Raw genomic sequence first — 25,180 nt, forward strand, 5'->3', positions numbered from 1 at the left:
GGTATTCTCTACAATAGGACTTTGACAACAAACAGTTAAAGCATTCTGCAGGTGAGACCTAAAAACGGCTGCTGTGTGCTCTCACTGAAGGGAAACAATGGTGTTCTCTGAATGATTTGCAGATAATATTGTATTAATGATGGGTCATGCGAGAGTCACTATCAAAATAATTAGCATAAAAATTGCTTATGCACAGTTACACATGAAAAATGGAAGAGTGGCTTGAGCTCACAGAAAGTGACATGTTCATAGCTATATAAAACACCATTTTGATGTAAAAGAAATTAAATAGAGTATTTCACAGTGTAACACGTACAGTTTAGTGGTGAGGGTGCTGTTGATACAGTGCACAGTGCAACAAGGTGGTTTTAACATAGTTATTACAACACTAATTAAAAAAAAGTTAGCAGTGTTCTTTGGCTGACAACACAGTATGAATTTAGAGAATGTAGCTTCATTAAGATGAGAACAGTAAGTGTCCTTGATCAGTACAAGAGGATGATGTTGATGTTTTTACTCTTTTAGAGACAATTAGCAGGTCTAATCTGATAATACTGGGGGATAAATGCCCACCTCTTTTGAAAATGTCAGGTGGAGTAAATAAGGGCATCAGCTAAAACCCCACTGTTTCTTTAAAGACTTTGTAGCAGGTGCCACAAGGTTTATATTGATCATATGGAACAAAATCTAATTCAGTAGTGAGATACACTTACTCTGATTCAGAAGAAAGATGACAAGCAGGGCAAACCATCTCTGTTTGCACTTCTGACTACTATGTGTGAAGGGTCTAAAAGAGAGGCCTGACAAACCAGATGGGCTTATATTGCATATATGGTACTATTACCATTACCTCAAACAGCTGTGAGATAGGGGTGTCAACAAAGCATGTTTTGCTCCATTGTTTCAATTGAAGCCAGGCACAAAGAACAGTTGAAACTGACGGAGCTGTGTCCCTGGCTGGAGGCTGAAATATGTCCAGTAGACCTGTTAGATGTGATTAACGTTTCACTTCTCTCCCAGATAGCAGGAATATTCTTACCAACTCATTTGAAAGTGGGATCTCAGGAAGGACATGTCCTGTATGTCAACTAGGCGGGACTTCTTCAGACTCCTTATGAGTCCTAAAACTATGTAGGCATTGGATTTTGCCTTGGGTCAGAAGAAGTACAGATTCTCCTGTTGTTGAGCAATGGGGAAACTGACACCCTTTCCTGGGAAAGGCCCATTAGCAAAGAAGAAAGCATAGAAGTCAATAATGTGGTAATTGTTCCAGAGCAGACGACACAAATCGCCTGACTGACAGTGTAAATGCACCCCTTAATCCAACTGCGAAATACAGAAACCTCTGGTAATTTGAATGTGTTACAATGTGAAAATCGACATTCTGGGGGTCAAGGGAGTTTAGGAATTCCTATCGCAGAACCAAGGAAGTTATGTGCTTCAAGAACACTGTCTTGAAAATGTGTTAGAGTGGTATGTAAGGGTTTGCGGTGGACCTGAGGAAGGACTTAAACTGTTTGAAAGTCACCTTTTGATTTTTGTATTAGGAAGATGATAGAGAAGATCTTTACTCCTCATTCCTTTTGAGGTACTGGAACAATTGCTTTTTTCTGTACCAGAGTTATATCAATACAACTGGGCCTCCTGCTTGGTGCACATACGAACAGTGGCAACAGCCATTTTAGCGATTGATTTAAAATAAATGAGTCAGTTTTTTTTAAAGAACCCAATAAACCTAAACTACACCTTTGGTAATTTAAAATGTGTTAGCACCTAACCCTTGCTGTATTACATTGTGCATGGGCTTCAGTAGGGGGTAACCATTGGTAGTAACTATTACCCCTGGCTTGCCTCTTGTGATCTCTGCCACTGTCCTTTCGAACTCTGGTCTTAGAGGTATAATAGCAGGACCAGAACACAAACGGGGCTTAGAGAGGATTGGTTGTTGTTTATCAGCAGCATCTCTACCTACCTCTTGGAGTGATGGCAACAGCATTTCCCTGTATACGGGTATTTGGGATAAAGTACATACTCTTCTTCTGAAAATAATCGAGAGAGCATGCATAACTGGAGTGACAATATGTATTTATAATACTACACTCAAGATGGGTTGACAATGATTCAATAGGGGCCTCGATTTTTTGTTTGCAATGTATTCTTGTAACGCGTCTTTTTATTATTTTATTTACCTAGGACTGAAATGCGAACTGCAATGCGAGTATGGACAGAAACACAATAAATGTGGGTTAACTGTGAATTGAAAGCAAAACTGTAGTTTCAGAATTTAATAAATAAATTTTTTTTCCGCTCATGAAATGCTAAAAAACACGCATACCCCTCTAGCTGTACAACTTAATTAGATATAGGCGACCTAGATTATGTCACACATTTATCTTAAGAAACAAATATGTTAAAGTGTCACATTAAAAGACTCAAATACGTGCACATAAGCAAACCCAAAAACATTCTGTTCTCTTACTATGAAGACATTCATGGTCCACAGCCTGGTTACTGGCCTATGTGGTTAGAAAGGCAGAGTATTGAGGACAGGAAACCGATTTCGTTTGAGAGAAGTTGCCCAATCTAGTGAAGGAGAGGATCATTTCAGTAAGCCCCCACGTCTGCTGTGCACAGCCTGTGAGCTCTGTGTAACATCAGGGATAGCTCTGTCCCCTTGATAGAACATTCTGGGTTGGCCCTGGCCAAGGACATGTGAGACTATTTGATCATTTGAATCCATGCATGAATATATCATGATTGTGCTTGGGCATTACAGGCTATAATTGAAGTAGCTGTTAAAAGCAACAAAAGTGAAGTGTTGCCTGCAGGGGCGGCTCCTCCACATGGGCGGTGAAGCGTTGCCTATATGAATACCATTTTATGTTTCTACTTCTCGCACTGCGGGAAAGCAGAAGGGTTTGGTTGGGGGTGGGCGGTCCTGCTGCAGGCAGGGGAGGAGTGGCTTTCCCACAGTTGTGGGCGCTGACTGTTTGGTCTGCCCAGAACTGACTAAACCAGTCATAGGCACTCTTCTGTTTTCTCCGTGTAGGCTGCATGCAGCCTGCATGGAGAAAACGGCCTCCCCATAAACGCCTGTGTGGTTGGCATCCCAGCCAATCACAAAGCTGCCATTGCAGCGTTGTGATTGGCTTAGGGGAGGAGAGGGAGGCTGCCTGCTTAATGTGAGATTAGAATATTTAGAAAGGGTCAAGGTAGTCCCTGTAATTTTACATTCACATTAATGATTCACCACAAACAAAATGTTTTCATAATTCATCATCTCAACAGATTTATTTCCACAGCATAAAAGAAAAAATAATTATTCACTGCTTTTATAGATTAAAACATCCATATAACTCCGTGTATCTGTTCTTGAAAAACAATTGGTTCTCAAAGTAGAACATTCATTAACAGCTTTTGTGAATCAAAGCATTAATGTAGCTTCATGCAACTACTCCATGTACATTATATCACATTCAATATTATAGAGTGCTCTCAGTGAAGATAGAGAAAGGAAGGTTTGGGGTGAGATGGGGTGGTTGGGTTGGTGGGGGACTGGGTAAAGGTGGTGTGAAATGAACACGATTACACTTATATACAGTTAGACCTTTACAGCTTAAATTTGGTCTGTAGTTACCTATACTCATAGCACATATGTCCCGGTGAATCAATTTCTTCTGGTCTTATGGTGTGAGGATATGTGGTAGTCTACGTTTCGACCCCGGAGGTTGAAGGGTTAATGTTTCCTCATGCTGGGGTCTTCATCAGGACAAAGTAGTATGGGAGCACTTCGGAATCGGCTGTCAGTAAACGTCTGGGGTGGGCAGTCAACTGCTCCTCAACTTTGGGACAATCGGGGGTAGCATAGGGTATTAATCTCCCAGCTTGAAATATATTTCCTCAATCTCGATAGTTAGTTTGTTCAACGGTGTCCGTGATCTCCCGTTAATGGTCACTAGAAAGTCAACCAGAATTGATCTGCTCTTCTCCTTTGATAGCGCTAGAGCTTACTGTGAGGAGCAGAGAGAGGAGATGCGACGCTGGACCGGAGGCGAAGGTAAGTTTTAATTTTTTTTTTTTAATTAACCGCCACTCCCCGCGTGACTCCCCCCCCCACCCGCGAGTCATTTTAATTTACAATGACAAGCAGGGAGGACATGTTTATATTTTGCACTCCTTAGATAGAGAAAAGCTACACAATATGAGCTGGTGCTGCTTTTCTTATAGTTTCTAATATTTGTTCGTAAAAATGGGGACTTCAGTCCGTCCGTCCGCCATTGTTTTGCATTTTGGACAGCCCGCCTACAAGGTGGCGGTCCCACAGGGCTAATTATGATGCAGCCCATGTTTTGTATTGCAACGGGTGCTGCACTCTGCAGCACCCGCCGCAATACAATAAAAACACCCCCCACATATCCCTGCACTACGTGGCAGGCACCGTGCGGTGCCTGTCACATGGTGCAGGGATATGTAAGGGTGCACCATAGGTGCCACCCAGGTCCCGTGTCTGTGGGCCAGGGTTAAAGGGGGCCAGCAAGGGACCCCCAATGTCCCTTTCTGCCTGCCTTTTAATGGCGGGTTCAACACCATGAAAGGGCTGGCTGAAAGGAACATCATAATGCTTACGGTGGTGCATGTTAGGCACCGCCACCACTGTAGTCAGTACTCTGCCTCTGATGGACCGACAGGTTCCTTGAGCCCGTCAGATCCATGGCGGTCAGTCTTTCAGACTGCCACACAACCGCTCACCATCCAAATGTGGCGGGCAGAGGCGTTTTTGAAAATGGCGGGGAGACAGCCACCGACTGCCTGTCTGTGGCGGTCTCCCCACCATTTTCAACAACTTCACTGCCCGCCACATTTGGATGGCCAGTGGCTGTGTGGCTGGGCCCGGCTCACAGACACGGGCTCTGGGGGGCACCTATTGTGCCCCGCTGCATACCTGCACCATGTGGCAGGCACCACAAGGACCCTGCCACGTAGTGCAGGGATATATGTGGGGTGTTTGTTTTGAATTGCGGCGGGTGCTGCAGAGCGCAGCACCCGCCACAATACAAAAAGTGGCAATGCATCTGCCACAGTTGCGGTCGCATCATAATTAGCCCTGGGGACGCAAATGCGAAACAATGGCGGATGGACTGAAGGACATCGCCATAGTAATTGGGCCCTTTGTCTTTAATTTTGCACTAGAGTTTTATTTTTATTCTTCATGGTTGCAAATTTGCATGCTCTATCATATGAAAGAGCTACATACCAAGGTTTTTTAAGTGGTTTGTGGGAAAGGTGTTGGTGTGACCATGTATTATATGTATCACCTGTAAATGTAAATGTAAATGTAAATGTACAGGAATTTATATAGCGCAAATCACCGAGCGGTTTCTAAGCGCTTGCTTAGGGAACCCGTCCTGGTATTCCCCTGTGAGATAACCCCGGCAGGGTATCCGCAAGGTGAAAGCCAGGCATCCCGCCGCAAGGGGCCGTTGTGGAGATTAAGCAAGCTATTGCCCAGAGTCGCAGAGTGTGAACCCGTGAATCGAGTAGGCACCGGAGCGAGAATTGTCGAGTCCATGGACATTTTAGGACTCAAGACCCCATCGAGCCGGGAATTGAACCCTGGTCCCAGGCTGACCTCTGCTTCCAGGTCTGCCTCCTCTAACCAGTGAGCCACACTTCTCCACCTGGTGTAAGTGATAAGGATATTGCAAGTCACCCGGAGGTCCATAACCTTATAAAGGAACTCAGCTTTCGGCCTCATTCCTCTGTATTGTTATGGAACTCCTTGGTGGCTTGCAATATCCTTATAATATACGCCAGGGGGTACTTTATCCCTTATGTACTGAAGGCATACAATTACTTGATTGGTGTATGTGGTACCTGGATCCAGGCCATATTCCGGCACCCCACTAGTTGCTATATGGATGGCAACTAAAATACACTTTCATCAGCTTTAGTAACCTTCTTGTCTTTTTAGGGGTCTTGCACTTTTAATTGAGTGATATCACTTTGATGTCATCAGTGGTAATGGTCATAAGAGATCACGTTCAGTGATGGCAAAGGGGAATAGGTCCTGAGATGTCACTTCCTTTGATGTTATCAGAGGGTAAAACGGCATGTAATGTCACTTTTGCTACCCCTGGCATTTGGATGAATGAGTGTCCATGACGTTGTCATGTACATTACAAACTTTAACAATATGATGTGCCACCAAGAAACTGCTACGAATCTCTGAAGTGTGTGAGCAGGAGGAGGTGCTCACCTCTGAATATAGCACATGACAGGTATGGTTAGGTATAACATAGTATGCTCCCTGCAGCAAATTTTCTGATTGTTTTAGTCCAATACAAAAAACATTTTCTAACTCCTAGATTAGAGGCATGTGACGGGTTTTATGTTGATTACAGCCTGTTGGTGGGCTTGCCAGTGTCACTGCATCACATATTTTCAATGACTCTGTTAACAGTAAACATTTATTTATTTGTACTAGTAACGCTTTATTGTAAAAGGCAAGCTTGCGAAGAACTCTTTATCACTTCTGGTGGTCCTCTTAAGTCTAAGACCAAAGGAACACTACTTTTAGGGCAAGCAAGAGTTATCTGTGAAGTGCACCCTATCAAAAAGCAAGAACTAGGACTATACATTCAGGCCAACCCGTTGTAGTCTGCTAAATCTTTCACATTTGAGGAGGTCTGTTTAGGGGGAGGACCTTTGATTGACCTGGAAGGAGTTTGGCTTGTTTATGTGAGGAGTGGCTTAGATGGCACGGACATGTTCCAGTTGCAGGTGGTATTGTCACTCTACTGCATAGGACCTGTGGCTTAGTGGGGAGGGTGTGCAGTATTGCAAGGTGTGTGATGGGGTCGGCATGGCTTTGGTAGCAGGTGGCATGGCCTACATTACTAAATTACATTAGGTATAGGCTAGCTCATAGGAATTGTGGTAAAGTTGGCAGCAGGTGTGTTTTAATGACAGTAAAGATTATACAATAATACCAAATGCTAGCTAGAAGTCTGATATTGCATATAGTTGTATTGTCTAGTGAGCTGTTACTGGTAGAAGGTAGTTGAGTTCATTTGAGTCCATAAAGAACGTGTGGACAGAGAGAAATGAAGCTCAGGAGAAACATCTCTAACTACTATGACTTCTTTGCACCAGCTGCTCTCCCATAATACCCACATGCAGTTCTAAAGGAAATGCACCAACACCTTCCTTTCCCTTAGAAGCCTGCAGATTAAAGTAACATATTGCAATTTAGTTGTCAGGAGGCGGGTCTCACCTGTCAAGTGGCCCTATTTTATTTACCAAAGGCAGAAGGTCAGATCTTGTGGATACTTGGTGGTAAAATGTTGACAAGAGGTGAGTCCCACTGACAGGAGATGGGGTCTTGGTAGTAGGCTTAGGGCCAATAAAATAGCGGTTTAAGTTTCGAATTAGGTTCTCTATGTACCTTGTGGTTATTACCACATTGCTTGTTAATGAGGCACCTCCGTCATTCAACTATGTTAGGAAACGCCTAAAAAAAAGGAACTTCTTCAATGTACACTACATAAGAAATGTTCCTTAATCCTTATGCAGTGTTGAAGTGACACACGCTTGTGCCGAAGCTGAAGTCCATTGCAAAGGCATGCTTCCTTCTAGTAAATGACTAATTATTCCCAACAACTCTCTCTCTTCTATTAACCAATAACGTTTGCGAAACATGTCGTGCAAAAGAAACAAAAGTTTCCCGTCTTTCTTTACTTCCCGTCGGGAGGCAAGTTTCGGAATACGCGCCCCCCGCTTCCTCTTCCACTCTCAGGGGCACTGCTTTCCGACCGACATTGTAGATTTTAACTCTGACTGCCAGATTAGGATGATGCCGGTCGAAGTTTAAACCTGCGGGAGACTCAACCTTGGTTCCAACAGGCTCAAGTAGCTCGTCAGTCAGTCGGAACTGCACCATAATCCCTTAAGGATGTCGTTTCCGCCATCTGGATTATGATGTTGGTTTCTGACAGCCAATCTATGTTGGCCTTTCCGACATGGATTGGCTGTCAGAAACTGACTTTGGGAGCCCCTAGCAGGGCCCCCTTCCTCTCTGGCCATCCGCATTTGGGCCTGGAAACATCCCAGCATCATGTGGCAGGCCCCGCACGGTGCCTGCCACACAGTGCAGGGATGTTTGCAAACTTCAATTTTTTAATGGGAGCTTGTGCTGCGGGGGTTTTCAGCCCGCCACACTAGCTCACATTGTAAATGGAAGGTTGCATCCTAATGGGGATCTTGGGACCGCCGACCTATGGCCAGGCAGTTCCTTCCCCGAAATGGTGTTGTAGGAGGCAACTGCAACTGACATCGTAATTAGGCCCAAAGTATATTATAAGGATATTGGAAGTTATCAAGGAGTTCTGTGATCATTTAGAGGAGCAAGGCAGAAAGTGACTAGATGGTAATTGGTTTCTTTATGATTGGCATATTTGACTTACTATTAAAGTCCTTGATACAGTGCACCATGTGTGCCCAGAACCTGTAAATCAAATGTTACTAGGGTGCCTGCAGCATTGATCGTGCCACCCACACCAGTAGCCCTGCAAACATGTTTCAGGCCTGCCACTGCAGAGCCTGAGTGTGCAGTTTTAAGCTGCCATTTTTACCTGGCAAGTGCAATCACTTGCCAGGCCCAAACGTTCACTTTTATTACATGTAAAGCATCCCTAAGCTAAGCCCTAGGTAGCCCCAAGGGCAGGGTGCAGTGTATCTAAAAGGTAGGACATGTACTTTGGTGTTTAAAATGTCCTAGTAGTGAAAAACTGCTAAACAGTTTTTTCATGGCCTATCTCTCTCATAGGTTAATATTTGGATTGCCTTGAAACATCTTTCAGGTAAAATTTCCCTTTGGGGGCAGATAGAAAATTAGAACTTGGTGTCTCTGGACTCACAATTAAAAAACACATCTTTTAGTGAAGTTGGTTTTTAAATTACAAGTCTGAAAATGCTACTTTTAAAATGGTGACATTTTCTTACTTTAACCATTCTGTGCCTCTGCATGTCTCTGAATACATGTCTGGATCAGGATGACAGCTGGGTTTTGTACATTCACTCTAGACAGTCACATAAAGGGAGCTGAGGTGTGCCCTGCATATCTTGATGGCCCATCACCAGGCTGATGGGTCTTCCTTGCTAGAGTGGTGGGAGGAGTTGAAACTCCCTCCTGAATAGGGCTGTGCCGATGACCACGTGAAGACTGGAGCCACCTACCCCCCCCTGTAGAGAGTTTGGAGATAGGGCAAGGAAGGGCTGGGTCCTGTGCACTTCAAAGACCTTTCTTTGAAGTCTCCCTACTTCACAGGCTAAAATGGGTATGAGTACTAGATCTCTAACACCATATACTCAAAACACTTCTGGACTGAGAGCATTCTGCCAGGAAGAGGAGCTGTTGTGCTGCCAAAAGGAACTGCCAATTTGCTGCTTGATTTGCTGTGTTGGCCTGCTGCTTCTGTCCTGAAAGTGAGATGACTGGACTATGCTCTCTACATCCTGGATTCTAAAGATTCTCCAAGGGTTTGAGTTGAGCCTGCCCCCTACTTGAAGTCTCAGGGCGATCAAAGACTTCACCTGCAGCACCTGGGCTCCTCTGCTGAGAGCCTGAGTGGTGCCAAAACCATTTCCTGGGCCCTTGGAAGTGAGTTCTTGTGCTAAAGAGAAGAAAACGACACACCAACGCGGGCATAACTTCGAAACCAGTGCCTGTCTGCAAACTTTGATGCTTTGCCACAGCCTGCACCAAAGCTGTAGTCCCCACTTGATGCAATAACTGAGACGTACAAAGCAGGCTCATACGCTGCTGCAGTGCCTCTGAAGTACTGCCACTGTGGGAGCCCCAAGCAATTTGCCACCAAAGCTCGTGACACACCGCTCCAACTTTGATGCGCCGTCTGTTACCCAGTGGTAATAATCAATGTTGTGGTATTGATGCCTTCAGGCTTGACTTTCGATGCCTCATCAACGCCGCACCACCATCGGAACCAAGGCTGCGCCGAAAGTGACACATCACCTCCCTTGTACAACGTATTGTCACTGGGCAGCGACTTCATCAATGGCCCCACACAGCAGTAAGGAAATGAGCTACCTCAGCATCACCTCCTGAGTGCCTCTCATTGTCCCCGAGCACCAGTGACTTTCCCTGACCTCATGGGAGTTACCCGGTGTATATTCAATGAGGGTGCAGTCTCACCCCTGTTCATCTGCTTGCCCTGCTGTGACAGAAAGGGGTTCAACAAGAACAAGAGAAACCTTAATGTCCATGTGAACATGGGTATTAAGTAGCTTTAGTACAAGTATTCACATGGAACTCGTTTGAAAAAAAGATTTGTGATGACACAGAATTTTCTGTGCGGATGTAATCTCTTTTTCAATAAAACTGCCTGTCTTGATTGGATGTATGACATTACAACGCATGCTTTTAGCACACATGCTTTTACATCGCAAGTTTTACAACGCATGCCTTTACAACGCATAGTGCTTTGGGGTGCTGGATAGTGAATAGTTTAATTTACTATTCCAACTCCAGTCCCCGTGGATAGTAGGGAAGGTGTTGGATAGTAAATTAAATCTATTCCCTATCCTAGAGCGCCCCCCAGCGCAATGCGTTGTAATGGTTTGCGTTGTAAAAGTTGCGATGTAAAAGCATTGCGTGGTAAAAGTTGCGTTGTAAAGGATGTTTTCCGTCTTGATTTAATCAATACAGACATTATTTCAAAAAGAGAAGAAAAGCTCGTATATTATAGCGTACTTCGTTTCAGCCAAACCAAATTTTATTTTACTTAGAAAACAGTTCTGCAATCTAAGGCATTCATCAAACATGTGAATGATAAAAGACTTTGCTTAAAGAGAAAAGAAAAAATATATAATAATAAGCCCTAAGTAAAAGGAATCCAAAACCGAACCAGAGTGAAACACAGTGGAAGGTGATATGAACATCTACGGAATATTGTTTTTTGCATTCTAAAGACAGCCAAATATATTCAATACAAAAGGGAACACAGTGAGTTATATCAGTATGTCATCTATACAAAGTTACAAACTGTCTTTATGTATGTCGATGGTGTTTCAACCCTAATTCCATGAATAGGGTCTCATCAGGACTGTAATGACCTGGGGAAGGCTAAATAATAAGGTCATTTACAGCATTCGTTAAAAAATTTTTTTTAAATAAAATAAAGTTTGGTGATTCTGTTAGAGCTACATTAAAAAATTAAAACATGAGAAGGTAATGAACCAGTTACTTACTGGTAACCCTCATTACTCTGAATACCCATTTCTGCTATAAGGTTACTATGGCTCCCCTTTCCTGCCCAAATTACAACCTTTAGTTCCTCTACTGGCATGACAGGAAGTATTGTAGGCCTCATCCGTCTATTGCCTGATCATTAGGAGAGAGATAGAAGTGAGATGGTGGATAGTGATTTTTGATTGTATTAGCCTGGTCATGTAGTGGCTGAATGGGAGGAGGAACACCTAAAAGAACAAGCAATATTACTGGAAAAGGGTATTCAGACTCATTTCTCAGTCCCTGGAGGACATAACTATTATATAGATGTTAACTTATAATCAGGTGCCCATGCCACTTGGTATGAATGCCCCAGGCCTCGCAACAGCTTCGGACATGCCGGGATAATCTCGGAATGGAAAAGGTGCAATGGTGACAAACAGAAGAATGGTGGGAAAGTATGTTGCGCAAACAAGATTATTTTCACATAACTCCTTCAATGCATGGTGAGAACCAGTGGGAAGGGGGCATTTCAAGAATACGGGCATGATATGAGCTAATGCTATTCTTTATTCTTCTCTGTAACTCAACCTAGGACCTCACCAAGAAACACCCGGTCTGCATCATAGGATCCCAGCCTTTCTTCTTGGGGCGTCACCCAGATCCAGCCCATTCTCCAGTAACTTTGGGGTTACACAAGGACTCACGCTCAACTTCTCCGACAAATTTTATTGCCGCAAAAATACAACGTTTGAAACAATCTGTTTCTGCCAAACAGATGTTTTTGCATCTTCAAAGGGCGCTGATGCTGCTTCCATATTTCCACTGCTCGCGCGCTGCGACAATTGCCTGGCCTGGCACTATGTTGCTACTGTGCCCCTGCCTCACGTGGCAGCATATCAGTTTGGTTCCTCGGTTAACACCGATACCTCGCGGGGACCAACAAAGGAGGGGAAACAAAACTTATTTCATCCTGTTCTGGCCGGTATCAATGTGAGAAGGTGCTGTAGTCCGCCAAAGGTCCTTCAAATGGAATATATTAAGAGAAAGTGACCACCATGTTTGCAAAGTAACTCCTGTAAAAGTAACTCTTATAAAAGTCTCAAGTTCACCATAAAAATACTACACAGAGGATGGGTGAGCGTTTCCTAAGGGGTGGGCCATATTTGTTTTGGCAGATAACCAAATAGCATTGTAATTTGATAGAACGTGATCGAATGCGCGGCCAAATCTAATCTCACACTTTGTTTACGCACAGTGCATGCGCCATGTTGTTCAACTTCACGCACATCACCAGCTTGTACCATAAAAGGCCAAAGCACAGACAGCACCCTCGCAAAATGCACTGCAAAACCTGGGGACCAGGGAACCCGATGCAAAACAGGCCTCGCAGCCTTGACAGCATCATTAAGCGCCTTATAAATATTGAAACGGGACCACCCAGGAACACACCTCAGGCTTCTTTAAGTAGGGAGAGTGCCAATGCAATAATTTCTGCTCATGATAAAAGAGGAAATATGATAAAGGCGCAGGGCACAGTTACAAAGAAAGACACATGAGAAATGTGACCATCTGGACACCTTTAGAGGCGATGGGGCGTCTGTGGGTGCCTGATGTGGACCACAACAGTGAATGTCGCAGTTAACAATTGAACACACAGAGAACATTACTTGTATACAGACTGAGCTCCCAAGACAGCACTGGGGGATTGTTCAATCATCACTACAGTACTTCATTTGAAGACTGTGTCGCCGCAGGAGGTTTGGAAGTGGTTAAAAAATCAGGGTCAGCAATTGGTCAGGACCATGCGTGAGCAGCACTTCCGGTCCAGGGTTTATACTGCATGCTGGGTTCTGTAGTCCTGACTTAATTACAGACTAAACAGTACAGTAAGTTCCAGAACGCGACTCAAAAATATGGATTTCCTGAGCCACTCACGCCTGTGTCCGGCAAATATAAAAGCTGTGACTTCACCCACATGATCTCCTGCTATGCATTGGCCCATGACTTGTGCATTGCTGCCCACACACACACGTTTCTAACCACCCCATTCCACAAGGTGCTGCATCTATATTTTGCTCATGTAACCACAGTGCCCTAGCTCAGTCTCCAAGGAGTTAATTTGCAAAGTTCCAAGTGTGGTCTTCGAGATACTACATGGTGTCATTTTTTGGATGGCATCAATCCAGACAGCACAAGATAATTTCACATTAAGGAATACACATTTTGCTTACATCAGTGTGTCGTCTTCTCGTTTAATTTGTTACCTCTAAGAAAATCATGCGCTGCACATCACTAAAAGAGGGCAGCGCTGAGAAGCAGAGATGTGATGCAAACAACAACAAAATGAACTGCATATTAGTCTTCAGAAACAATAAATCAATATAGACAGGCGGTCAAACAAGAATGAGCATACTCCTAATCTCCCTTTGATGCAGCCGAATTTCCACATGAAGCGCTTTACAAGCAACAAATAAAACAAGCGCGCGCCTCGCGCTAAAAGTGGGAGGGTTGAGGGGAGCACACAAAGCGTTTCCCTTGCGGGAGTGAGTCAGGAGCACCATGTGTTTGCAAGTTAATTACAAACATATGGTACCAAAGCTCGCCCCCGCAAGGGAATCGTCCAACGTGCACGAGTTGCCATTGAAGGTAATGCAATGCGTGCATGTTTTTGGGACACAAACTGCATCAATGGCTAAAGGTCTTTTTCCAAGCAGCGCATGCGCGCGGTTAGGCGAGACCTAAAAAGGGGCCCCTTCCTACACATGTTATGTTAGCAAGCAAATTCTGGTAAGTTTTAAGGGTATTTGCAAACATTAAATCATGCAAATCTTCACTTATTAAGGCAGCTAACTTACACCCAAATTAATGAATGTACGTATGTGTTGAAGAAAATATGGGATGTGCCAAACTGCCCAGATTTCAGCAGCCCAGTTTAGAGTAACTAAGTGTACTGTCTGTAAAGAAATGAAATAAAAATAATCATTGCAACTTCCATCAGCCCCAAACTCCTCTACTTGTAAGCTTCGTATTCGATTTTCAGAGTATGGTGATAGATAAATAGCAGGAAGTCCCCGGTGTATGTAAACACCATGCCAACATTCACGGGCACATTATGACATGCATGCTTTACTAATCAGCTTATGAGACTGCACAACAATATCCACAAATAAAAAATACACACACGAGTTTGTATAATTTACACATCGCAGAGTTTACACTCCTAATTCTGTACCTTTGTGAATCACTCACATCAACCCTTACGTAATCTTCGCAGGTGCCCCACACACACTAAGAGTAAAACTTCACGTCTTCCCAGTGAATTTACAGATGATTTTTTTCTTAGTAAAATAAATAAGACAATGAACGTTAGTGAATGATGAAGGTGTGAAACGAGTAGAGTAAAGCCTGTTTTTGTATGTGTAACATTTTTGCAAGACATCATCATATAAAAGGTGTGAGGAAATGTAAAACCTTTGCCTTTGTAAGATGGCTGACGCTTCGCTCAACAAGCCTGTGTCCTAAAGAAGAGGCGCGAGGACACCTAGGCTCAGAGAACTATTCTTCCTGGACACACCGATATTGGCGCTGGGCGCATTCCTGGGAATGCCCAGAATGCAGGGTAGTGTGTGTGTTATTGTCCTCGTTCTGTAGCGCAGTGCAGTGCACTGGGTCATGGGCCTAGGGTCCAATGCAATGTGTTGGGTCGGTAGAATTAAGACGCAGTAACGTGGTTGGTTGACATGCCTCAGGCAGAGTGCAATGTGATGCAGGGGTCTGTGGTATAATGCAGTGGGATCAGTTAGATCACAGAACAGGCGTCTGGTTAATGTCCCTTGAATGCAGTGTAGTGGGATACTGTGCGTAGGGTGCATGCAAAGGATATTGTCCTTAGTATGACGTACAAGGGATGGATCAGTGCTCTTCCGGTGCAGTACAGCTTGGTGGATTTGTTTCCTAAGCAAACAGTTCACTGCATATGTTTTTGCTCCTAGCATGCAGTGCTGTGTACTTGGTTAGGGTTCGCAGGATGCTTTGCAATATACCTAGGATCAGTGTTCTGTAATAGGGTACTGTCCCTATGGTGCAGTGCAGTGAGGTGGGGCAGTTCTCATAGGATGCATGTGTGGTTGGTTAAAACGTCTCAGGCAAAGAGAATTATGAAGGGAGAGTGTGATGAAATGCAGTGTTGCCAGTTACTTTTCCAAAAATGCCTTACAGTGGTGTAGGTTAGAGGTTCATGGATGCAGTGCACTGGGTCAGTCAGTGATGTAGCAACAGTGCTGCGGCTTCTAATGCCAGCTTAAAATGGGCCCCTACCCCAGCTGTGTAATGAAACACAGACTTCATTTGGCTGTAATGGAACCCTCACACCTATAGGCCTTGGTGTCCTGCTGTCATGATAGCTGTGCTGCTAGGGTGGGTGTGCCTAGAATGTTGTGCAGTTTGGTGGGCAGTGAACCAAGGACACAAAGTAGTATGTGAGGTAGCGTCCTTAACATGTGATGCACTGTTAGTAATATGGTGGTTTACTATTTCTCAAACACAGTATAGGATAGAAGGGTAATGGCTCTACAATTTAGTGCAGTGCAAAGTGCTGGGGTGAAGTGTGGGTGATTAGTGTTTCTGTGATGCAGTGCACTGTGTTGCTTTGTCTGTGATACAATGCACTATGGGTGATTACTATGCCTATGACGGAGTATACTCTGGTGGATTTGTTTATCTATGAAGCAGCTCAGTGTGGTGGATTAGTGGCTCTCAGATGCAGTGCATTGTGCAGCAGAGTCGCAGTACACAGGACCATTAACAAACCTCCCTATGTACACATTTACTGCAACACCACTGAAATGACAAGAAGACAAAGCCTAATGGTGCATTTTTCAGCTATGTCAACTGTTAGTCTTGGCATCCTTAGGCTGGCCTCCCCCAGACTTTTTACATTCTAGCTCCTGCTTTTACAGATTCTTTTTCTTCTCCTTAGGACACTGAGCACTTTACTACTACAAACCAGTGCTAAAGTGCAAGTGATTCTCCCCTAAATATGATGACATTGTGTACATGATTGGCATATTTGATGTACTGGTAAGTGCCTTACAAAGTGGTATACCATATACCCAGGGCCTGTGCTACTAGTGGACCTGCAGCACGAATTCTGCCACCCGCATAAGTAGCCTTTTAAACCTGTCCCAGGCCTGCCATTGCAGTGCCTGTGTGAGCAGTTTACTGCCACTTCCACTTTGCATTTAAAACTACTTATCAAGCCTCAAACGCCCCTTTTATTACATACACGTCACCCCTAAGGTAGGCCCTAAGTAACCCTAAGGGCAGGGTGCTATGATCAAAAATAAAATAAAAAATAAAAAGTAAAAGATAGCACATGTGGCTGTGTTTTACATGTCCTGGTAGTGACAAACAGCCTATTTCCCTTTTCACTACTAAGAGGCCTACTCCTCTCCTAGGCTAGCAGTGGGAATTCCCTAATGCACTTTTAAGCTGTAATTCCTGATCAGACAGGAGTATTTCATGTTTCATATGTTTTTTAAATGGTAATGGTAAATCCTCCTTACTGGGGAAGTTGGATTTAACATTGCTGTTTTAGAAATGCCACTTTTAGATAGTGGGCAAGTCTCTGCACTTACTGTTCTATGTGCCTGATAGCCTGTTTTCAATAAATTTCTGGGGTGGGTGACAGCTACCCTTTGTGAATTCCCTCTAGAAAGCCACAAACAGAGGAAGGTGAGGATCATCTGCATTCTGAGCACTCATCTGCATTCCGATGGGTCTTCCTAGGCATGGAGGGATGAGAGGGGCTGACACATTTCAATCGGTAGTGTCCTGTCCACACACCAAAGCACTGATTTACCCACACAGATAGTCTAGTAGACAGGACTCGTTTGAAAAGTATCGTTTCGCAATTCAGAAAGCTGTTTTGAAGTCACACCCTACATGAAAGGGACTTTTGGGTATAAGTACTGGGTCTCTGACCCCCTAAAGTCAGACACTTCTGGATCTTAAACTGAACCTCTGTCAGGAAGACTGCTGTGCTGCTTAAAGGACTCACCTGGACTGTTTTTCCCGGAAGGACTGTTTTTCTGCTTGTTGCCCTGCTGCCTGCAGCTCCTGATTCTGCTGAAGGAGAGTGTGACCCTGCCTTCCCTCCATGTGATCTCCAAGGGCTTGCCTCCTGTTTTCTGAAGTCCCAGGGACACAAAATACTTCCTACACCTTTGCTGGTGCTGCTGGACTCTGCCTTCTGTGAGTCCTACCCTTGCCTGATGTGCCCTCTCTAGGTTCTGGGCCTCAGAAGGGGGTTCTGCAGCTGTTTTTCTACAAAACTGATCTATCGTCACAACTGCTCCAGTCAAAACAGACACATCAACATGCAATGCTGACGAAGAAACTGTTGGACGACAGCGGTTCTACAGCCTGCGATTGCCAACAATGGCGCTCTTCACGGCTCAATGACGACGCATTGCCTCCTCTTCACTGAAGGTTGACAACAACCCAGTGACCCGACTGCGTAAAAAAGATCTACCCATTGTGCCCTCAATGTCATCGCCTTGCTCCATCCAAGGTACTTTCTCAGTGGGCCCTGCATGGGTCCTGTAGTCAGCCTGCCCTCCATCGCGGTCGGCCTAAACTCTGGATTTGCACCGGTCCCTTATGACCTCAAGTAATCTTTTGACTTCTAGTGACTTCTACGCACTATTTTTGCAGTTTACCTTTCAAAATTCATATCTCGACGTCTACTGATTTTTGTTGTTTTGGTTCATTTTGCTCAGATAAATATTCTCTATTATTCTAAACCTTGGAGCCTTTTTATGGTGCATTCATTGTGCTACTGTGTGTGTATGTGTGTGTGTGTGTTTGTGTTGCACAAATACTTTACACATTACCTATTTAGTTTAGCCTGACTGCTCTGTGTCAACCTACCAGAGGGGGAAAACTGGTCAATTTTAGTGTGTATGTTACTTACCCTGACTAGACTGGTGGTTCCTGCTTGGCCTGAGTGCATACCTCAGCTAACCAGAATTCCATTTCTAACATCAACGTTTACCAGTAAAGAATAAACAATGATTGGCATAACTCTCTCTCACAGCCATTGCACCTGCATAGGGCCTGGACTATTTCGACATGCATGTTTCTGGCAATGAGAGCTATACTCCTCATCAGCCACATCTAAAAAAGGAAACAGAGGAAATTGTGGCTTTTCTAGACCTGGCTGTTTTTGGAGTCACTAGATCTCATGACAAGTTTCCTTCCTGGATTGCAACACAGCATGTGATCTGACTAAAGGATGTGCATGTTCACACACCCCTCTTCCTCTTCTCATTTACTATCAGTCACTTCAGTGTCAACTCTGATCAGAAAGGTATTTAGTAACGGATGAAAATACAGTGTAGAGCTGTATTTACACCGGTCACGCAAAGAGCAAGGTTCGGTCTTTGCAGTGTGCCTACAGCGCAAACGCACTATAAAGCAAAGCGTAAGTACTCGTGGATGTTTCAGGGGCATTAGCACTTTGGCCAGAAAATAAAACAGGAGTCTGTCCAGCACACAATGTAGAGTAAACTGACATATGGAACATCACAGCTGCCAAGTGCTGAGGTGTCATATGTGACTCCGTCAGTGAGGTAACTTTTAGCCAACATCGCTTTGCATTCTGGGGCTTGTAGTTTTGTTTTGCTAATATAGGTGTGCAAGCCGTGGAATGCAAAGTCCCTTGGGGTAATATCAGAGTCAGTAGTTGTAGCTTAGTTGTGAAACGAAGACTATACATAGCATATGAGGGTTGTGCTTTGGTTTATGTACATAAGAAATCACAAATGTCCATTTGTTTCCCAGATATTTGCTTATGTAACCTTTGGTTATTAAATATAGTTTGCCCTACTTTCCCTCACACCCATCTGTTAGCACTATAGAATGACCTTTGACTGGTCATGACTCTGAGGGATAAGTTCAATTTTACACTAGGCTCCATAGTTTATAGTCCCTAGTACTGTTTCTGTGAGGATTATGGCAAACAGAAGGCTATGTCTTCCATCTTCTGCAGTGTAGGTGCTCAGTCTTGAAAGAACTAAGTTCATGTGGTTACTCGGTGTTCGTTGGTCAATGGCTGAGAGGTAATGGTCAAGTGCTGAGGTACTTAGATCATGAGGTTTTAGGATGTGATGTGCTGTCCGCATTTTAGGTTGAAGGACTTGATGAGATCTGGGAGTGGACTAAGATCCTCAAGCCACCATCGCCGCATCCACTGGCGCACTGCGTAAAAGGAAGCGGCTAGTTCAACATTAGATGGGAAACCTCTCCATTTCCATAGACTGTTTTTTAAAGTCATCTTGGAGAGATATCAGACTGGAGTAACTGCCTCTGTCTGGCCTGAATCCTGTTTGCTTGTCCTTTACTATGGTGTTCCCTTCTATGAAGTAGGAAAACTGAGTCAAAGCAGCTACTCTTCAAGAGTAGGCGAATAGAGATTAATCAGCTGGCTTGTTCTGGTAGGTGAAGATTCTTCTTGATGAGTGTTCTGCTTTGAGAAGTCTTCAGGGGGTGGAGGTGCACGAAGGGGGGGGTTTGGATGTGGGTTCTTACTACAGTGAGTAAGATGTTGTGAAAGTAGGATGTCAATGAAGGTTTGTGCTGCGTAGAGGTCCGATGGGGAACAAGCTGACCTGCTTGCCTTGACCAGTTTCTTGAATTGGGACTCAGAGTTTTCTGAAGGAGGCCGGCGGCTGATGGGTGGATGTGCCATTTCTCTTGTAAATCCTGGTAAGGGTAGACTAGTGTTTGGGCCTCAGGCTCCTGAGATATTTCTCCAAGACCATTGTTTGGAGACAAGTGTGTTTGTAGTGGCATTGTAGAATGTTTTGTCCCAAGAGGTTTTGGTGGCAGTGCACTCCGGGTTGCTGAATTAAGAGGACACTATGTCAGTACTTGAAGGGCATTTGGCTTTTGGGTGGAGTGTTGTATTTGTGGACTCTTGATGCCTTATTTATAGGCTCTGTTGTGGGGTTGAGGGCATATTTTGTCATCTTGGTCATCTGATTGTTCTCCGCCAGCATTGTTATGGATTGAAAATCGCCTTCAGTGTATAATCTTTTCATTGAGCCACGGGGTCTGTCTTTGTTCTCTGGGTACGGTTTGTGGATGTCTTGAGATGTATCCGTTTTATCAGCTGTAGAGCTGTTGCACTGCTGTTATTTGGTTGGGGGCAGGGATGGTGCTGAAACTCGAGCAATGCTACTCCTCTGGGGCAAATATTCTTCTGCTGCACATCCAGCATTTTGTAGCAAGCACATTCTTTTCATATATTAGACACATATTCAACAACAGGCATAATTCGCCTGGCAAAATGTAATGAGCTATTTTTCAGAATTGACTGAAAGGGCATGAGGCTATGGCTAATATGTTAAAAAGATGTTACTATATTCATTACTTGTCCTGGAATCATTCATCATTTTAATGTTGTCTGCCCTTTACTCACATCCCCGTGCAGAAAGCCAGGCCGCTCTCCTTGTCTGGTGCTCTTCGCCTCTTCCCTCATCAGTACATATTGGGCCTGGTTTTACTTTACCGTCACTGGACCGAGCTGTATTTAACAGGCTTTTCCGGTGTTCGTGCTCCCTGGATTGTCAGTTCATTCAACGCTGAATTAAAAGGGGAAGCCCCTTCCCTCATCCCCACACCTGCCATGTGCCACAACTTACGTCAGATCTGCTTTTGAGCTGGGAAGAGACCCCGTGGCAGTATGTAATACCTTCTAGAGGCCTAGAGAACTCGCACCTTCCCGTTGGGCTTCTGGGCGCATGCAGTCTGCTCAAAGTTGGCCCTCCGGAACTAAAAGCCAAACCGAGAAGAAGCTAATGTGTGGTGTGGCACTCTGTGTGACCCTGCGGAAACATCCCAGCAGCGCCTCGCCAGATGCTCTCTCGCGCCCCTCGCTCTGCCCGCAGCACTGCAGGAAGCACGCGCCCTTTCCAAGTACATTCTGTTTCCGTACAGTCTGTCAGGGAAGGTGACACTGGCTGCGCGTGGCCATGTGCACACGGAGCACCAGCACTGCAGCCCATCCCATGGTCTGCAGTGCAGCAGTGCCAGAGCACTGGTGCACACCAGCAGGGTGCCAACAACCCGCCACTGCAAAGGAACTCTTTATTTAAAGAAGACCTGTGTATTAAATGGAGGTCAAAGCATTAGGCAATTCTATGAGTGTTAATAATAACTTGCTTTTTGAATAGTTCTTTAGACTCACCTTTCATCATTGGCAGGTCATCGGAAGGGATTATGGACTCGACTGTTATTAGTGCTTCCAAATCTAATACTAAATAGTGTTTTTATGCCGTTTCGTTGCAGGGTAAACTCCCCGAACTGAATTGGACTCCCCGTTTCACATTTGAAGAAAGGCTCGGTTAGTATAGGACATAGTGAAGCTCGCTACCTTCAGACTAAACATATCTCTGCAGTGGGAGCATTTACCCTCTGAGCTATATAGTACCATATTTGCAGAAAGACGCATACAGAATCGAGGGCTACTGCCACATAACTAAATTCTCTTGTATATCATTGTACTGTAAAATATGCTATGTGGATCTTCTAAAAATATGTCCTGGGTATGGTCCTCTTAGACCTACTTTGGACACCCCCGGAGTAATCAGTTTCACCAAAATGCTTAAATTGAGTTTGGGCGTAATGGAAACTAAAGGAAGGTTAAGGGTTTTTACGAGTGCCATTAAAACGTAGCGCACGATGCGGCAATCTTGCGGTTTCTCAGCACTAAACTCAACAGGCCTTGCTATTGCATAACTGCGATGCTCTGTTTATCAACAGCGGAAGCACAGGAGCTGCAGCGGCGGGCTTGGCCTGTGGTGAAACTTCTGGCATATTATTGGCTGGTCGGATTGTGGCAGAATAAGGCACGTCACCTGACCGACCGACTGACCATATGCCGGACTGGAAATGAGCCGCGCAGCGGGTTTGTGAAAAGGCACACATTAAACTTTCCCTAATTCAGAAATATACATGTCACACCCACGTCATGCTTGCATGTGCATTAGCCACCTGTGCTTTTTCACTGGGACTATAACGTGCTCCTGAAGAACTGATCTTCGCAGCAGATGATTAAACCAACTGAGATATCCTATCAACATATACACAGATCTCTACAGAAGGTGTATAGCACTGACTACTTTAAAGGGATAGAAGCCCATGACCTATATGTTTCATGCAGATCGCCGCAGCATGCGCATTAACACACCCGGCTAGCCCACAGTCTCGTACCGGAGGTGCAGCTGCCCTGCCCACGCCCCTTGGTGGTACTCACTCTGCATAGCCCGTGCTCCACAGCAGCCGCTCGGGGGGAGTTAGCACCGGTCGTTGGATGTGATCTGCCGAGCGCCGCAGCTCCTCAGGTGTCAGCTCCAGAAAGGAAGGTCTCTCGAAAGGAAACTTCACTGGTATGACCTCCGCCCCCGGCCGTGGAGGGACTCCAGACCTGCTAACACAAGCGTGGTTCTGGCAGCTACTGGTGCCCGAGCCGCCCATGAAATTTGCCACCGCTGACTTGACTTTGCTGATCATTCTCTCCGCAGTGGGCGATGGCTCCAATGTGTATTCTTATGCAGCGAAGCTGCTGTGGTCATTCAGGAAATTCTGCAAGCACTGGTCTGCGGTTGGTTTCCGGAAACCATTACAACACTCTGCTGCTCTCTACTGGCCAATGCTCGTACTACACCTACCCTGGATCGAAAACTGGCTTTTCCAGATTCTTGATCATAGTTACTTTACCTGTCTTTTCTGTGGCTCTTCCTTAATGCTTCATTTGCATTTTTGGCAACCTTGTTGTCATCAGAGTGAAGGGCACTTTTATTAAACTTGGTGTGCTTTTGTATTAACGCAACTTTGTGTCTAAATTAGACTCAACATCATGTAACGGCGTCGAAGACGACTTTAGAGCTGGAGTTTCGGCCTCGGCGCATCAGCCTGTGATTCTGGACAAATCGCTTAATCTCCCAGTTCCTACAAAAATATGAATGCGTCCTTGTGTAATATTACTGGTCCAGTACAGCGCTCCAATGTCTTCGGTCGAGTTCGCACAATATAAAACTGCAATGAATAAAGTGCTACCGAATATTCCGCTTACAGACCCCACTCTGAGATATGTTCTCCGCAGTTGCTGTAGTTCTAGTTCTTAAAATATTAAATTATTAAAATATTAATTATATCCGAGGAGGCGTTGAAGTAAACATACAGTGTCGAAGTCTCCACCCCGTCTGGAACATTGCTGAACAGTTGTTGGTGGGGAGGAGGGGCGGAAGAGGGGATGGTTGAGAAGGCAGATATTCCAGTTCATATCTATTGTGGTGTCAATCTTCATACAGAGAGGTCGTGTCTGTTCCCGTGCAGTGGGCGGGGTCAACACCGATGCCCTGTTGTAAGGATTAGAAGGCTTCTTAGAAGAGGCTTGTTTTTAGATGACCCAATTAAATTAAGTCCATTACCAGCAATTAGAGCTTAGTCAACTGGCAGATAACTACTATTTGAGAAGATTACCACACTCTGCTACAGACACTTTCTTGCGAAAGAAAGGATTTGTTGTCTCTACTGTGCAACCATAAACAGACGTTGCACGAAAGCCTATGTAAACCCGTTTCCTGTCTGTGCGGTGAATAAGTGTTGAACTGTCATTGCAGGACGGAGGCCATAGTGACTTCATTTCGTCACAGATGCTGTGGCAATATACTGGGACATAGCTTACTTTTGCTATTTTTTGTGCTTTCAAGTTCCTTCCAGTTGGTGGTAGAAATGGGTATGAAATCAATAATGGATCCTGGAAAGCTATACATGTCTGAAAAGTAGCCCACCTTCTAAACTCAGCAAAGGGTAATTTGTGTAGATCCTTCAAGGTTTTTTTTATAGAAACTAACAGTTGAAAATGAAAAATATTGAAATTGATTTGAAAAAAACAGACATTTGTGCCAACGTGTCCACTTATAACTTCTTCTAAGTATGACATATTTTTGAAAATGATATACTGTTACATACACTGGACCCTTCTGGTTGTGAGGATATATAGGACTTGTAGGTTTATCAAAAACCCAAGGAATCTGGAGCCAATAACTAAGCTGTGTCTTGCAATGGTTTTTCTGTGTGTACTGGGTATATAGCAATTAATTTAGTGAAATATAAAGAGTGGAAAATAGGTGTGAAGGAAACCTATGTATTTAAGGAATGGGAAAGAAATATAGAGTTTAGAATGAGTGGTTATTTGCACATATCCCAAATTGTGGGTACCCATACAAGCATGTGAATTAGAGGTCATTTTTCAAAATGACTTATTTTTTTACAAATTGTCTTACATTTGGAAGGCAGAAATGCAAAGAAAGTCAATTGATAATAACATTTGTTCTACTATTATGTGTTCCCCTAAGTCTCCCAATAAAAATGGTACCTCACTTGTGTGGGTAGGCCTAGTGGCCGTGACAGAAGACAGCCCAAAGTGCAACGTGGACACATCACATTTTTCAATGAAAACTGACCCATAGTTTTGCAGTGTACCTAGTTGTGGATTTGGGACCCTAGCTCAGCCGGCATATAGGGGAACGTAGCAATACTATACATTTTTTAAAACTATACACCAAGGGAAATCCAAGATAGGGTGACTTGTGTGGCTCTCACCAGGTTCTGTTACCCAGAATCTCTTGTAAACTTCAAACTTAGTTAAAAACACATTTTTCTCACATTTCTGTGATGGGTAGTCCTGGAATCTGCAGGGAGCCGCAAACTTCCACCCAACTAGCATTCCCCCAAGTCTCCCAATAAAAATGGTACATCACCTACGTGGGTAGGCCTATTACCTGCAGCAGGAAACAGCCCAAAACGCAATGTGGATATGTCACATTTTTCCAGGGGAAACTGACCCTTTTTTCGCAATGTGCC

At 44.4% G+C, this 25,180-nt stretch overlaps 1 protein-coding gene across 2 annotated transcripts in view; it reads right to left on the reverse strand.

The window, feature by feature from the left end:
* LOC144755495 (protein phosphatase 1H-like) overlaps window positions 1–22,887 on the reverse strand; it is a 157,350-nt gene extending 134,463 nt beyond the window's left edge. Inside the window, exon 1 of one of the 2 annotated variants that reach the window (XM_078644474.1) lies at window positions 22,566–22,883. In XM_078644474.1, the coding sequence (XP_078500600.1) occupies window positions 22,566–22,822 (257 nt within the window). In that variant the 5' untranslated portion in view covers window positions 22,823–22,883. Of the gene's footprint in view, window positions 1–22,565 lie in introns of both variants that reach the window. The other variant, XM_078644475.1, reaches the window with a different exon arrangement.
* Window positions 22,888–25,180: the final 2,293 nt, after the last annotated feature.

The sequence above is a fragment of the Lissotriton helveticus genome, chromosome 5_1 (genome assembly GCF_964261635.1).
Source record: "Lissotriton helveticus chromosome 5_1, aLisHel1.1, whole genome shotgun sequence".
Classification (NCBI taxonomy): Eukaryota; Metazoa; Chordata; class Amphibia; order Caudata; family Salamandridae; genus Lissotriton; species Lissotriton helveticus.